The sequence below is a fragment of the Lactuca saligna genome, chromosome 3 (assembly GCF_052625555.1).
Source record: "Lactuca saligna cultivar CGN05327 chromosome 3, ASM5262555v1, whole genome shotgun sequence".
In the NCBI taxonomy this organism is placed as follows: Eukaryota; Viridiplantae; Streptophyta; class Magnoliopsida; order Asterales; family Asteraceae; genus Lactuca; species Lactuca saligna.
The window spans coordinates 32741932-32755257 of NC_136419.1; the positions used below are offsets into that span (position 1 = coordinate 32741932).

The window sequence follows — 13326 nt, forward strand, 5'->3', positions numbered from 1 at the left end:
CTAAAAATAACTTACAATATCAATAGTTAAAAATAACACTATATAAATGATTATATTGTTACCTTTAAAATAAAAAACAACAATGTTTGATGTTTTAAATAATTATAATGAGAGAAATTAAAATATCAAGCAAATAAATTTTAAAAAACTAATTAACAATAACAACTATAAATAATATTAAACCATATGTTATATTTAATTTTATTCATGTGTAACTCGCGGTTAGAAGTCATTCAAACGATTGAGATTATTCAGTTATAATAGATGCATGTATTATCATATAATTCAAAATAATCGATATATTATATCAATTTAGTATACGAATTATTATATCAAATTTAATAATAACGTAAATGTTATATTTAAAAAACATATATTTGTAAGTGTTTCAACTATATAGGTGTTTCTGCGCAATGCGCGAACATTCGCCTAATATCTAATAAACAAGTGCCTTACTAAATTACTCCTAATAAAACACATTTTGAAGTTCTATTTGGAACCACTCCATCTCATACCCATCTAAGAAACTTTGGCTATCTGTATTATGATTGTACTCTTATTTAACATAGTGTTAAATGTGATTTAAGAATTGAAGGCCATCAATGGTCTTGGCTGACATACCATCAGTTGATTAGTAGCTAGTGAACCATCAACCGACAAAACATTAATTTGACTATCGATTAGCTAGTGGAATGCAAACCCAACCCGATTTAGCTAGGGTTTACATTGTATATATATAATGGTTAATAGTTAGGGCTTCAATGTTACAATGACTATATTGTCATATCGTTTTCAATTTTGTGAATAAAAATAATCTTTCATGTTCATGGACGCTGGTCATATTGTGTCTTCATGTGTGTATGTGTGTTTATTCCCATTTTTCCTAACACAAGGTATCTATAATTTCATCCTAAAGCCTTGCCTTTGTTTTTCGTGGGTTATCCTCTTGGAAAGAAAGCCTACAACTATATAACCTTCATACATCTAAATTGTAACTTTTTAAGAATTTCATGTTCCTTAAACATCCCCTTATCTCAATCACCCTAACAACACCACCATTTTACCTTATTCATAAGAAATTGATACCTTTTTGGTTATCTTCACCGCCATCTGTTCCATCTGTTCCATCAGCTACTCACTCCACTATCGACCACATGAACTCTCATTGTTTTTTTCTCTAACTTCAAGTCTTTCACCATCGTCTGATCCACACATTAGCTCCCATACAACCTTCTTTCATTGTGCGAAGATCTTCTCAGGCTCATTTTCCTCTCAGTTATCTTGCTGGTTATGTTTGTGATGATGCCACTGTCTATCTTCTAGCTCTTTGTGTCCTTATACTATCATGGTAACTTTTTGTGTGCATTCTCACAAATTTTTATGTACCATCTCCTCTCTAAATAAGCAAATTTTGGACAACCTCAAACAAAAGAAGGAACCTAGTTGCTATGGGAAATCAAGACACCCCTCAACCTATTTGGCAAGCTACATTGATGAAACAAATCGAAGCTTTGGAAAGTAACAAGTCATGGGTTGTTACCGACTTGGCCAAAGGATGAAGGAAGAAACCCAACAATTGTTATCGATAAGCATAAGACACCTTCAACTTTTTCAATATACCAAATGTAATTTTTTTCATTATAGGTGAAAGTCGCACCATAAAAATGACCATGATTAAACACATGTAATCAACCAAAACATAATTTAAGAGCTCTAAATACATGGAATTGAGACAATTAACACAACCCTAAACCTTGGTTCAATGCCATTTCATTATGTAAATTGTTTTCTAGAAATTGAGTGTAAGAAAAATCCGGAGAATTTCAAGAAAAAGTGTCATCAAACAACAAATGGTATTATAAAATCGTTACAAATATTGAAAGTTATAACTGTTAAAAAGATTACCAAATGGTGGCAGATAACTCAACCATTTCTGGTCATTTTTTTGAATTTCATTATATTATTCTTATAAATTTATTTCTTAAATTGTGCTGAAATCATCTACATTAAAATGAACAGAAAATGATATGGCTAAATAAATGAGAAGATATAAATATATAACTCAAAATGTATAAAGTCTATTATTTTCCAATAATGAAAGGGAAAACTACAATAAAGTCCCTAAGTATTGCCCGTATAATCGATTTAGCCCTTATATTTTTTTTTTTGCAATTTAGTCCTAAATACCTGTAAACGTAATCAAAACGAGATATTTAATAGGTTAGCCGGTATCCCACCTTACGTGTACAAGTGAGTTTTACCCTTCCATTTCCACTGCATTCGACGTCTGGTAAATCGATTGAGAGAAAAAGATAGGGTTTTTACAGAGTGATACACGAAATAAGTAAGGTTTTACTGAGAGAAACGAAGGTAAAACCCAATGGTTGTCGAATCAGAAGAAGTTCGCCATGAGTCATCTGAAGAATACGACTCTGAAGAATACGAAGATGATGACGAGGTGCTCGATACTGAGCACATAGATGTGGAACTGGAAGAAGATGATTTCAAGACACAGGGTAAAGAGAGATGCAAGGATGCTTTCCTTAACTTCAGTTCTGATTATGAAGATAATGAAGCCGATGAAGACAATGACTTAGTTGATGAAGATGAAGAAGGGTTTGGTTCAGAAGAGGAAATCGATGACACAGCAGGGGCTAATGATCTTGATTTCGGAGATGCGGTTGGTGCAGGCTTCCCCATTCACGACCTATCAGTTAAGTGGAATAAGATGAAGCCCCTTCTTGGTGAAAGGTATGAATCACCACATCAGTTGCAACAATGTCTCACTAATTGTGCTATTAAGTCAGGGTATAACATTAAATTTGCGAAGTGTGACACTGTGAGATTAACTGCCAAATGTGGTTCTAAGATGAAGTCTCAACCCTGCCCATTCAGAGTTCATGCTTCCTGGATGACTCAAGAAAGGTCTTTTCAGATTAAAACCTTAGTCGATGAGCACAAATGTGTTAGAAATTTCAATATTTCAAATTTACTGAGTCCCAGATGGCTAGCAAGACACTTTTTGAAGGAGTTGATAATGAAACCTAACTTGAAGTGTAAGGAGATGCAATCAATAATTAGGACCAAATTTCATTGTGGTGTATCTTGGTCTAAGGCTTACAGAACAAGGTGTAGAGCAATGACCATTATAGATGGTAAACTTACAGAACATTATGCTAGGGTGTGGGACTATTGCCATGAGTTACTAAGGTCAAATCCTGGTAGCACTGTCCAAGTTGGTGTCACTGTAAATCCAGATGAAACAACATACTTTCACAGGATGTATTTGTGTTTTAAAGCAATCAAGGAAGGTTGGAAAATAGGGTGCCGTAGGGTAATTGGTCTAGATGGATCTTTCTTGAAAGGGACATGTAAAGGAGAATTACTCACAGCAATAGGGAGGGATGCAAACAACCAAGTTTATCCAATTGCTTGGGCAGTTGTTGACATTGAAAACAAAGCTAATTGGAAATGGTTTTTGGAACTGCTCACAGAGGATCTTAATCTGCTAGATGGAGGAGGGTTTACTGTAATTTCTGATCAACATAAGGTTTGTAATTTCTTTGCATATTTATGATTTTTCCTTAACATCATCTTATATGTTTATGTATTCATTAAATTGTAGGGATTGCTTGAAGCAACCAAAGAAGTCCTACCAAATGTGGAGCATAGACAGTGTGCAAGACACATATATGCTAACTTTAGGAAGACCTATTCTGGAGTGGAGTTCAAGAATATGTTCTGGGCAGCTTCCTTATCAACTGTAGAGAGTGAATTTCTCAGGAAAATGGATGATATAAAAGAGGTTAATCCAAATGCTTATGAACATTTGATCGCAAGAGATCCTCACACATGGTGCAGGGCATTTTTTAGGACTGATGTAGCATGTGAGGCAGTTGAAAATGGCATTGCAGAGTGCTTCAACGCCATCATATTGGATGCTAGAAAGAAACCCCTTCTAGCAATGTTTGAAGAAATTAGGTTGTACATGATGGATAGGTTCTACCATATGTTACAAAAGGCAGAAAAGTGGGAATCAGTGGTTTGTCCAGCTGCTATCAAAAAAATGAACAAGTTTGGAGAGGATTTGAGGTTTGTCTTAGCATTTTTATTGTTCCTTGTTATCATTATTCTAATTTCATTGTTATGATTTCATTTAGTAATGCCATTGTAGGAATTGGAATGTGAATCCAAGTGGACCATCTATTTTTGAAGCCAGGAATGGATTAGAAGGGTACGTGGTTAACTTACAAAGCAGAGTGTGCAACTGTAGGCTTTGGGATATCTAAGGAATTCCATGTATACATGCACAGTGTGCAATATTATTCACTGGACAAGATCCTGTTCATTTCATAAGTGAGTGGTTTCATGTGGACAGGTTCAAGGCCATATATGCAAACAATATACTACCTGTGAATGGTAGAAATTTATGGCCTAGAACATCATACATAAAGCCTCTACCCCCTTTAGCTAGAAGAATGCCAGGGAGACCAACTCTGAAAAGAAAGAGGCATGCCACTGAATCTCAAGACAAATACTCCCAAAATAAGATGAAGGTTACAGGAAAAGGAAGGACTGTCCAATGCAAAAATTGTCTTCAAAGGGGTCATAACAAGGCATCCTGTAAGAATCCCAAGGTCACACCAGAACCCAAACCCAAGAAAAAAATGGGTAGACCAAGATTGGATCCTGATATCAGTCATTGGACTAGAGGTGGTGTAAGAGGTGGTGTCAGAGGTAGTAGAGGTGGTGCAAGGGGTAGTAGAGGTGGTAGAGGGGGTAACAGAGGTGGTGCAGTGGGTAACACAGGTGATGTAGTGGCTAACAGAGGTGGTGGAGTGGCTGAAGTTGAAGGTGGTGGAGTGGCTGAAGTTGAGGATGACACTATTCCTGAAAAATATTTAGTCCATTTATGGAAGGCAATGCAAGATTTGAAACAATCACGGTATTCAACTGAAGAAATTAAAAAGTCACTTAGTCTGATAGATTCACATATGAAACAACTCAATGATTACAATGACACTATTGAACAAGTTCTTCCTATGTCTATGGTAAACCCTCTATATTACCTTAATGTTTACATTCGTTTATGTTATTAATTGCTTGATGTTTTATAGGAAGAGGAGTATCCACCTCAGACAGAGACACAAGATGGGGATGAAGAAAATATCCCTGAGACACAACCAGAAAGTGAGGAAGAAGAAGAAGGCATTAATGACACCCATGAATTACCAGTACACCTTAGGATTGTGAAAAAAAGAAGGCCCTCTGAGAGGATTGTTAAAACCAAGCTGAAGAAGATGGGATGTGTTGGGACTTCTTCAAATTCACCATTGGAGTTGGATTAGGGTGTTAGGGTGTTAAGGGTAGTAAGGGTATTTTGGTACATCTTTTGTGAATGCTACTTTTGTGCATCTTTTGTGAATGCTACTTTTGTATATCTTTTGTGAATGCCCTTAAATTACTGATAACCATATTTTGTACATCTTTTGTAAACACATTGAAACATTGTGAATGCCCTTAACATGGTTGGTAATGACATATTGGAGTTTGTTGTTTAATTATTTTAGCCACATTGAAACATTGTGAATGCCCTTAATATGGTTATATTTGTCAAGTGTACACCATTTATGCAAACCAAGAAGGGCACCAGCAACACCTCTGTAGTAAGATCTTGTTATTGATCTAAATGATTCTTGACCATCCTAACAAATATATAAAGAAAAAAGAAGAGATTTTTTTAAGATTTCTTTTTATAATAAATGTAACAAGAGAATAAGGTATAGAAGAAAAGAAGGAGACAAACTGTGTCCCAGATTTGGAGCTTTATTGGTTTGTTGTCAATGGTGATCATTTTAGTCCCAAATTCAACACCAATTGTTAAATCATGGTTATATTTGTCTAGTGTACACCATTTATGCAAACCATAATAACATATTGCCATTTCATTAACCGAAACATTAAACTATTACATCAAAATTTATCTATTACATCATGATGATAACAAACCAAAAGATTACATCATCCCTACCATACCATAATACCCTACAACTTACACTAAACTAACCATACATCATCCCTACAATGAAACAAACAAAACAAACCATCATCCACTTGCAGAATCCAAATTCATTACTAGGCACATGTGTATTGTCACACATTGCAATTTGATTATCAGGTTCAAGAGCATTCGCAGGGGCAATAGGGACATCAACATTCACAGGGGCAATAGGGCCATCAACAGGTATTTCACCTTCATTAACAGGGTTATTAAAAGGAATAGCTACACCCCCATTAGCAACAGCTCCTAACTCATACATTCTTTCTTTATACCACTTATTCAATAGTGGTGGGTCAATCCAACGAAAATACCCACAGTCCTTCTCTTCATCCTACATAACATAGCAAGATGCATGTTTTTAACATAGAAAAATGGGAAATTTAGAGGATTAGAAGAATTTGAGTGAGTTTTGAAGATTCTATACCATGTAATTTGGGCAACCAAAAAACCTCCGACCTGGATTCTTTCGAGTCCATGATGTCCACATCCCAACCGTATCTCCACAATAGCACATTCTGATGTTGGTGCTTGACGAACTCGACATCGATTTCCTGTTGCCAATTTGCCCTAATCGTTCGCTCCTTTGACTGGAGATTGAAGAAGACGAGCTCGATTCAATGATTTAGCCCTCTTAAATGGCACGTAGGATGTTATTTCACATGATGACTTCCACGTAAGCTGCCACATCAGTTAGATACCGGCTAACCTATTAAATATCTCGTTTTGATTACGTTTACAGATATTTAGGACTAAATTGCAAAAAAAAAATATAAGGATTAAATCGATTATACGGGCAATACTTAGGGACTTTATTGTAGTTTTCCCATAATAAAAAAACGTTTTTAATGTGGCAGTGACCGGGTGGAAACGCATGGTCCATTAATGGCATTGCATGAGAACGATGTCGTTATGGCGCCACGCGCCAGCTAGCACCCCCCCCTTGCCCTCTCAATCCATCGTTCAAATCGGACAATCGCTCCATATTCTCTCTTTGCAACTAGCACCCCCCTTGCCCTCACTGTCACTGACCTCTCCTTACTCTCTCTCTTCGACGATAAAGCAGAATTCGGTACCTCTTTCTTTCTCTCTCACACATACACGCACTTACTTACTTTCCATCTCTCTCTACATTCAAATGGGTGAAAGGTTTCGTGAAGCTTTTGTTTTTGTTTAATTTGTGTTTCGTCTTATTGTGCAAGTAGATTAGGTTTTCGTTACTCAGTTTTACTCTCTAGTACGTCTTCGTTCCCGAAAGTAGCATATAGTTATATATTGATGGTTCGACATAGTTCTTTGTGAAACACAAATTGATATATTATTTGACTTTCCAGATGTGGATTTTGTTATAAAATCAACTCATCGGCTGCTATTATTAATAGCTTTTGGTCGATCTATTGAACTTTTTCCAAATATTAGGTTTAATTAGACCAATTTTGTTTAATCTCTTAGTATTGGTAAGAACTAAGAATGCTTCAGTTCCACGATTGACTTGAAGTTGACGAAGAATTTTGCTTAATATCCAGAGTCAGGGAGTATTCTTGTAATCAAATGTGTAATTTGTTAACGCAAGTAAGGTTCACCTCAGATCTTCACCTTTTCTTTTTAAGGGATAGAAAGATGTTTCTTTTTCTTTCTTTTTTTATTTGGGGAAGGGGCTCTTGTCAAACCTAATTTTGACTTGAAAAGTCAACCGTTTAAAGTCTAAAGTTACCAATGATGGAATACTTTTGAGTTTTGGCTTTAGTACACGATCTGAAAGTAATTTAATCTTTATCAACAAACACTTTTTGTTAAATTCAAAATTATAAGTAGCAAATTAACAATTAGCGTTGCTCATTTTTAAATTTTCCAACCACAGGAGCCATGCCTGAGGGTATAACATCTGAAAATCTCATGAACAACATCATGGATACACTCTCTGATAAGCTCCAGAAGCAGAATTCTGGCTCATTCTTCGTTGAAGAAAAGTCACACACAGTCTCTTCTCAGTTCAATAAGCTCTTTGGGAGACAGAAGCCCATTCATCACATTTTAGGGGGTGGCAAATGTAAGCTTCATCTCTTCATTCTTTATTAACCTTAGACTAATGGTATCTATTTCTTTTTCTTTCTTTCTAAAATGACATTATCTTCTTTTGTAGCTGCTGATGTGCTCTTATGGAGGAACAAAAAGATATCAGCAGGTGTCTTATGTGGTGCAACTGCAGTTTGGGTGCTCTTTGAATGGCTTGACTACAATTTCCTTCCTCTTGTCTGTTTTGGTCTGGTTATCTGTATCATTGGTCAGTTTATCTGGTCAAACCTATTGAACAGGGCCCCACCCCGTGTTACTCTACCAGATGAGCTATTTGTGAACGTTGCTAGAATAGTAGGTGATGAAGTGAATCGTACTCTGGGTTACCTTCAGTATGTTGGTTCTAGAGGGGATATCAAACAACTTGCATTGGTATGTCTACCACACTATTATTTAAAATATTGACAATTTCTAATTTTTTTTTTCTTCCAAATTGTGTTTAGGTTGTTGGGGGATTGTTAACTGCAGCAATAATTGGAACCTGGTGTAACTTTTGGACTGTTATTTACATAGGTAAGATCTTCCTTTTGTCTTTTTAGCTTCCTTATGAGATGTATTGTTCATTTATTTATTCATTTATTTAGGTTTTGTGGCTGCTCACACTTTGCCTGTTGTGTATGAGAAGTATGATGACCAAATTGATAGTGCTGTGTACAATCTGTTTGGAAAGGTTCAGAACCACTATAGTAAGCTTGATACTAGTTTGCTAAGCAGAATTCCCAAGGCAAAAGCGAAGAAGTTTGCATAATTCTATATGAACATGTTGCAAATGTTATGTAAGTGTAACTCTTGCCATTTAGACTGCTTATGGTGTGTACTTATCAGTAGTTTTGCTAATAAATCAGTGTCATTGTGATGCTTAGACTGTAGATATTGCTTAGATGCTGTTTTTTTTTTCCCATTAAGTCTTGTATAGCTGTTTGAATTGAGTGCTTAACCCATAAAGGGATAACAATATGATAACTAGAATATGCAGCATTTCATCATTCCTCATATTAAATACATATTTTTTAAAATAAAATGTCAAAAATAGAAGGTTTCCTGGTAGATTACAGTTGTTGAATATGAAAGGGAAGTGAATGTTGATGGGGTTGACTTTCATGTAGTTAGTGGTAAGATTGAATTGAGACCTTTGCTTGTGGGCCACCTTGAACATACACAAAACTGCACTCAGAACCAGGTTTGATGACCTTACTCCATTGTGGAAGCTCGTATATGTTCTTAGTCAGGGTTGGAGTCAATCCCCAAAGAGAGCCTGATAAGTTTTCAATTACCAACTTCAAATCCGTGATTGGTTTTTCTGATGTGTTCTTGATTATCACCTTGTGCCTGTAGTATTGAATTCCCCCAACTGTCCATGAGTTCGTGATCGAGTGCAAAAATTCAACTGGCGCTCCATATGGTTTCGTAGGTGCTTTAGCATGGGAGTCTAGAACAAAAATATGAAGTTTAGAATTTATAGTATTTTTGTTAGTAGAAAAACTAAAGGTTAGTTGTGGTATTTCACTCACATGAACCGGGGTGTCCCTTGGTTGGGGAAGGTGATGTGGTGGGTATTGGACCGAGGTTGAGGCTATGTAACTTTGAGAAGAGTCCAACAAGAGGGGCAGTCCCGGAAAGTGTTGGCTCGGTTTGTTCGTAATTTGATCGATCATCATCGAAATTGTCGTTACGGTCTGGACCACCGACTAGACCGCCGTGGATCACGTTTGGGTTAGCCGCTGGCCGGTGGTACCATGCATCGAACCCTTGTACGCACCCGACCACTGAGTGGACTACAGATATAGAGGCGATTGAAGCACCCCTGTGGTGGACATGAATCGGGTAGTTTGGTCCGTATCCAACAATGTAACTCATGGATTTTGGATTTTTCCCTAGGATATAATCAGCCTGCATGCGTGATAGACACCCTTTCGTTAATCAAATGAATCGAGTGTTTACTTTTTTTTATACAAAAAGTGGATTGAAATTACTCAATTAGACATGCCTGAGATTTGGCGAAAGTGAGGAGTTCGTGAGGTTGAACATTGGCATCGGGACACGTGAGAACCGACTTAGCTGCGGTGAGATAGTCCGAGTAGACCGCAAGAAGAAACGCAGCCGACGCGGCGTATTGCATGTTGTTCCATTCGTGCAAGTAGAGCAAGCCACCTGTATTAAAAGAAATATATAATAAGTACACTGACCGAATAAACAGGTTGTATGTATGTGTGTCTGAATTGCATTGGACTGTGATTGTGATTGAGGTGAAAGATAAGTTTTAGTGACGAACCAGGAGTCATGGGTGCGTTGTAGCCGTCATTCTTTTGCTGGCAAGCACACGCAAAGTAGTCGGCTTTTGCCTTATATTGTTTCAACGTGGCGGTATACGCACCACCATGTCCATCCAACAACACCTTGGACAGGAGAATCTGGACACCAGCGTATTTATTATCCCATGAAAATTCCTTCGTTGCCCACCCAGTGCCGCCCATGGAGGCGGCATTGTCCACCACGTATTTCAAGTACGACTCATCATTGGTTGCCCGGTACAACCACGTAGCCGCCCACAAAAGCTCGTCTTCAAACCCAGATGATGTATAAAACTCCTTGGCACACGGGATTGAATCCGTGAACAGTCCCCGAAACCGATCCGCAAACCAAAAAAGCTGTGAAACAAAACATAAAGTTTAATATCAGACTCATCTAATTAACAACTCGAAAGTGATCGGAGTGCATGATTCCATTCCAACCTGTTTAGCGTGAACCAAGAGTAAATCAGAGTATGATGAATTGTAAGGCCTAAACGCCATAGAGGCGGCAGCCATGGCGGCTGCGGTTTCTCCGGCGAGATCGGATCCCGGATGTTCAGTGTCTAATTTATACGCGGTTCTTGGTGTAGTCATATCCTCAGCCCTCTCCCAACAGTAGTGATCCGAGTCTCCATCACCTACCTGTAACCACAAGTTTCCACTCTTTAGGTGACCAAATTTTATATTTCTTAGATATACAACATATAGTTGTGGTAGGAGGGAAAATATCAAATAAACATTCAAGTTATTTGCGGTGGTTAAAACCGTTAATTCATACCTGTCCCCAAAGAACATTAGGTTGTGAATGAGCTTTGATGAAGTAATCAGTACCCCATTTAATGGCATCCAAAACATGCCCCATTTGATTAAGATCCATCATATTTCTATGATACTCTATTGCGCCCCATGACAGCATTGTCACCGTATACGCCATTGGTAGTCCAAACTTTACATGGTCACCAGCATCATAGTATCCTCCCACCAAGTTCACCTAAATTCCATTCCCAACACCCACATCATAATTAGGTCTATATAGGTGTACAACCCACAATAGGATGAAGTACAAGCTTACGAAGCAAGAATGATACACTCACCTTTTGTTGGTAACCATCAGTGAGACCGGAATCGCCTCGCCAATTCACTCGTTGAGTCCGTGGTAACTTTCCGGACCTTTGTGCCTCGAAAAACAGCAAGCTTTTGTCAAGAGCTTGACCGTAGTCGAAAGCTGATGATGCATTCATGATGGCCAAAATTAAGAATGTGGCAAAAACATGTCTTGAGTTGACCATGGTGATCGATTGTTGTATGGATCAGTTGAAGAAGGAAGCCGATGAAGAAGAAATGATGTGTTTGTGTGTATATATAGAGACAAAGTATGTATAGATATATCGAGAGAGAGAAAGAGAGTGAGATAGAAGATATGGAAGAAATGTAAGAAAAGGTGGTCGGGTTCACGTTGATCATAAAGAATCGAGGTTAAGGTTAGAGCTCCCCACGTTGTATTTAGTACTTCATCCTTATGATTGCTCGGAGGGTACGATATAATTAATAATCTTTGTTTGGTTTGACTTAACTTTTAGCCAAAATTACATAATTGATCCCTGTAGTGTTATATCTATCAATTTATGGATAACGTCCCTCGATATATGTATTTTTTACTCGGGTCTTAACCAATGGTACCTGCCCCGCGTTAGATGCCGTTAACAGCTCGATGTTAATTTGGCATGAAATTACCATTTTACCTTTTGTGTTATTTTTTTTTAGATTATTTTAATTATTAGTGGGGCAACACACCTTCCACACGTGTCTTACCTTTCTTCTATCTCGTTTCCTCTTGGCAGTGACGATCCCACCTACCTCACCATTAGAAAACACCTCATCCCAACCCTTCCGTCCAGTTGAACCAAAACTCTGGGGAAACCTCGTAGACCATCAAACCCAACCATCTCCATCTCAGTTGTTTTGTAAAGCCACATGTTTTGTTGAGATCTTGGTTTATATTGAATCATTTCCAACTTCCAATTATGTTGAGTGGGCCAAATTTACTTGATATATGGAAAAAACCCTAAGGGAGGAGGGAGTCGTTTCCGCCGAACCCACTGTCACATTAATTTTTTTTTTTTTTTCTTCATATTTCCTAACCCACAACATACGGAAATTCTATATTTTTGAACCATTCAACCCACTCAATTAAAAAAAATATAAACCAAGTTTTAAAACACATGGTACAAGAGAAAATAAGAAAGAGAAAGTAGAGAGAGATGATGATGTGAGTTAGTGCAACCAATCAACCCACTCGTTGAAGCGGGAGTGGTACCGTTGATAACTCTATTGCTAATTAAGATTTTACATTTTATTGTTTTGTATTTTTTTAATTGAGTGGGTTGAGTGAGTTAAAAAAGATAGGGTTTCTGTATGTTGTGGGTTCGAAAAGTTGAAGAAAAATAAAAAAGAAAAAGTGATGTGGCAGTTGGTTCAGTGGATTGGGAGGGAACGACTCCCTCCTCCCTGGGAGTCGTTCCCTCCCAACCCACCGAACTCACTGTCACATCAATTTTTATCTCTTCTTTTTCATCTTTCCCAACACACAACACATAGAAACCCTATTTTTTTTTAATCCACTCAATTAAAAAAATACAAAACAACTAAGGTACAAGTTTTAAAACACATGGTACAAGAGAAAATAAAAAAGAGAAGGTAGAGAGAGATAATTAAGTGGGTTAGTGAAACCAATTAACCCACTCGTTGAATGGTACCGTCGATAACTCTATTGCTAATTAAGATTTTATATTTGATTGTTTTGTATATATATATTTTTAATTTAGTGGGTTGAGTGGGTTCAAAAAGATAGGATTTCCGTATGTTGTGTGTTCGGAAAGATGAAGAAAAATAAAAGAGAAA

General features: G+C 37.3%; 4 protein-coding genes across 5 annotated transcripts; 2 read left to right on the plus strand and 2 right to left on the minus strand.

Moving 5' to 3' along the window:
* The first annotated feature begins 2380 nt into the window (after window positions 1–2380).
* On the plus strand, window positions 2381–4957 carry LOC145035332 (uncharacterized). Its single transcript, XM_078983889.1, has 5 exons — window positions 2381–3550; window positions 3626–4092; window positions 4175–4261; window positions 4379–4854; window positions 4920–4957. The coding sequence occupies exons 1-5, from the start codon at window positions 2381–2383 to the stop codon at window positions 4955–4957; spliced, it is 2238 nt and encodes a 745-aa protein (XP_078840015.1).
* Window positions 4958–5914: 957 nt separating this feature from the next.
* On the minus strand, window positions 5915–6567 carry LOC145033513 (uncharacterized). Its single transcript, XM_078982104.1, has 2 exons — window positions 6486–6567; window positions 5915–6392 (listed from the first exon to the last, which is right to left on the minus strand). The coding sequence occupies exons 1-2, from the start codon at window positions 6546–6548 to the stop codon at window positions 6063–6065; spliced, it is 393 nt and encodes a 130-aa protein (XP_078838230.1). The 5' UTR covers window positions 6549–6567; the 3' UTR covers window positions 5915–6062.
* A 408-nt stretch (window positions 6568–6975) lies between these two features.
* Window positions 6976–9003, plus strand: LOC145035058 (Reticulon family protein). Of its 2 annotated transcripts, none has more exons than XM_078983635.1 (5): window positions 6976–7130; window positions 7920–8108; window positions 8202–8506; window positions 8578–8647; window positions 8719–9003. In XM_078983635.1, exons 2-5 carry the CDS (start codon window positions 7925–7927, stop codon window positions 8880–8882), a joined length of 723 nt encoding a protein of 240 aa, XP_078839761.1. In that variant the 5' UTR covers window positions 6976–7130; window positions 7920–7924; the 3' UTR covers window positions 8883–9003. The 2 variants fall into 2 exon arrangements, with proteins under 2 accessions (XP_078839761.1, XP_078839762.1); XM_078983636.1 differs by lacking the exon at window positions 6976–7130 and adding an exon at window positions 7170–7207.
* Window positions 9004–9094: 91 nt separating this feature from the next.
* GH9C1 (glycosyl hydrolase 9C1) lies at window positions 9095–11766 on the minus strand. Its single transcript, XM_078983634.1, has 7 exons — window positions 11520–11766; window positions 11204–11416; window positions 10867–11067; window positions 10407–10782; window positions 10122–10285; window positions 9646–10024; window positions 9095–9563 (listed from the first exon to the last, which is right to left on the minus strand). The coding sequence occupies exons 1-7, from the start codon at window positions 11712–11714 to the stop codon at window positions 9241–9243; spliced, it is 1851 nt and encodes a 616-aa protein (XP_078839760.1). The 5' UTR covers window positions 11715–11766; the 3' UTR covers window positions 9095–9240.
* Window positions 11767–13326: the final 1560 nt, after the last annotated feature.

Excerpts from the sequence above, each read along its gene's own strand:
- LOC145033513 (XM_078982104.1), bottom strand. The coding sequence starts at position 6,548 with ATGTGGACATCATGGACTCGAAAGAATCCAGGTCGGAGGTTTTTTGGT. Across the intron at positions 6,393-6,485 it reads TTGGTTGCCCAAATTACATG|GATGAAGAGAAGGACTGTGG; the intron begins GTATAGAATCTT and ends TATGTTATGTAG.
- GH9C1 (XM_078983634.1), bottom strand. The coding sequence starts at position 11,714 with ATGGTCAACTCAAGACATGTTTTTGCCACATTCTTAATTTTGGCCATC. Across the intron at positions 10,783-10,866 it reads TCTTGGTTCACGCTAAACAG|CTTTTTTGGTTTGCGGATCG; the intron begins GTTGGAATGGAA and ends TTTGTTTCACAG. Across the intron at positions 10,286-10,406 it reads CAACGCACCCATGACTCCTG|GTGGCTTGCTCTACTTGCAC; the intron begins GTTCGTCACTAA and ends CTTTTAATACAG.
- LOC145035332 (XM_078983889.1), top strand. The coding sequence starts at position 2,381 with ATGGTTGTCGAATCAGAAGAAGTTCGCCATGAGTCATCTGAAGAATAC. Across the intron at positions 3,551-3,625 it reads TAATTTCTGATCAACATAAG|GGATTGCTTGAAGCAACCAA; the intron begins GTTTGTAATTTC and ends ATTAAATTGTAG. Across the intron at positions 4,262-4,378 it reads GTTAACTTACAAAGCAGAGT|GTTCAAGGCCATATATGCAA; the intron begins GTGCAACTGTAG and ends TCATGTGGACAG.
- LOC145035058 (XM_078983635.1), top strand. The coding sequence starts at position 7,925 with ATGCCTGAGGGTATAACATCTGAAAATCTCATGAACAACATCATGGAT. Across the intron at positions 8,507-8,577 it reads ATATCAAACAACTTGCATTG|GTTGTTGGGGGATTGTTAAC; the intron begins GTATGTCTACCA and ends AATTGTGTTTAG. Across the intron at positions 8,648-8,718 it reads TTGGACTGTTATTTACATAG|GTTTTGTGGCTGCTCACACT; the intron begins GTAAGATCTTCC and ends TCATTTATTTAG.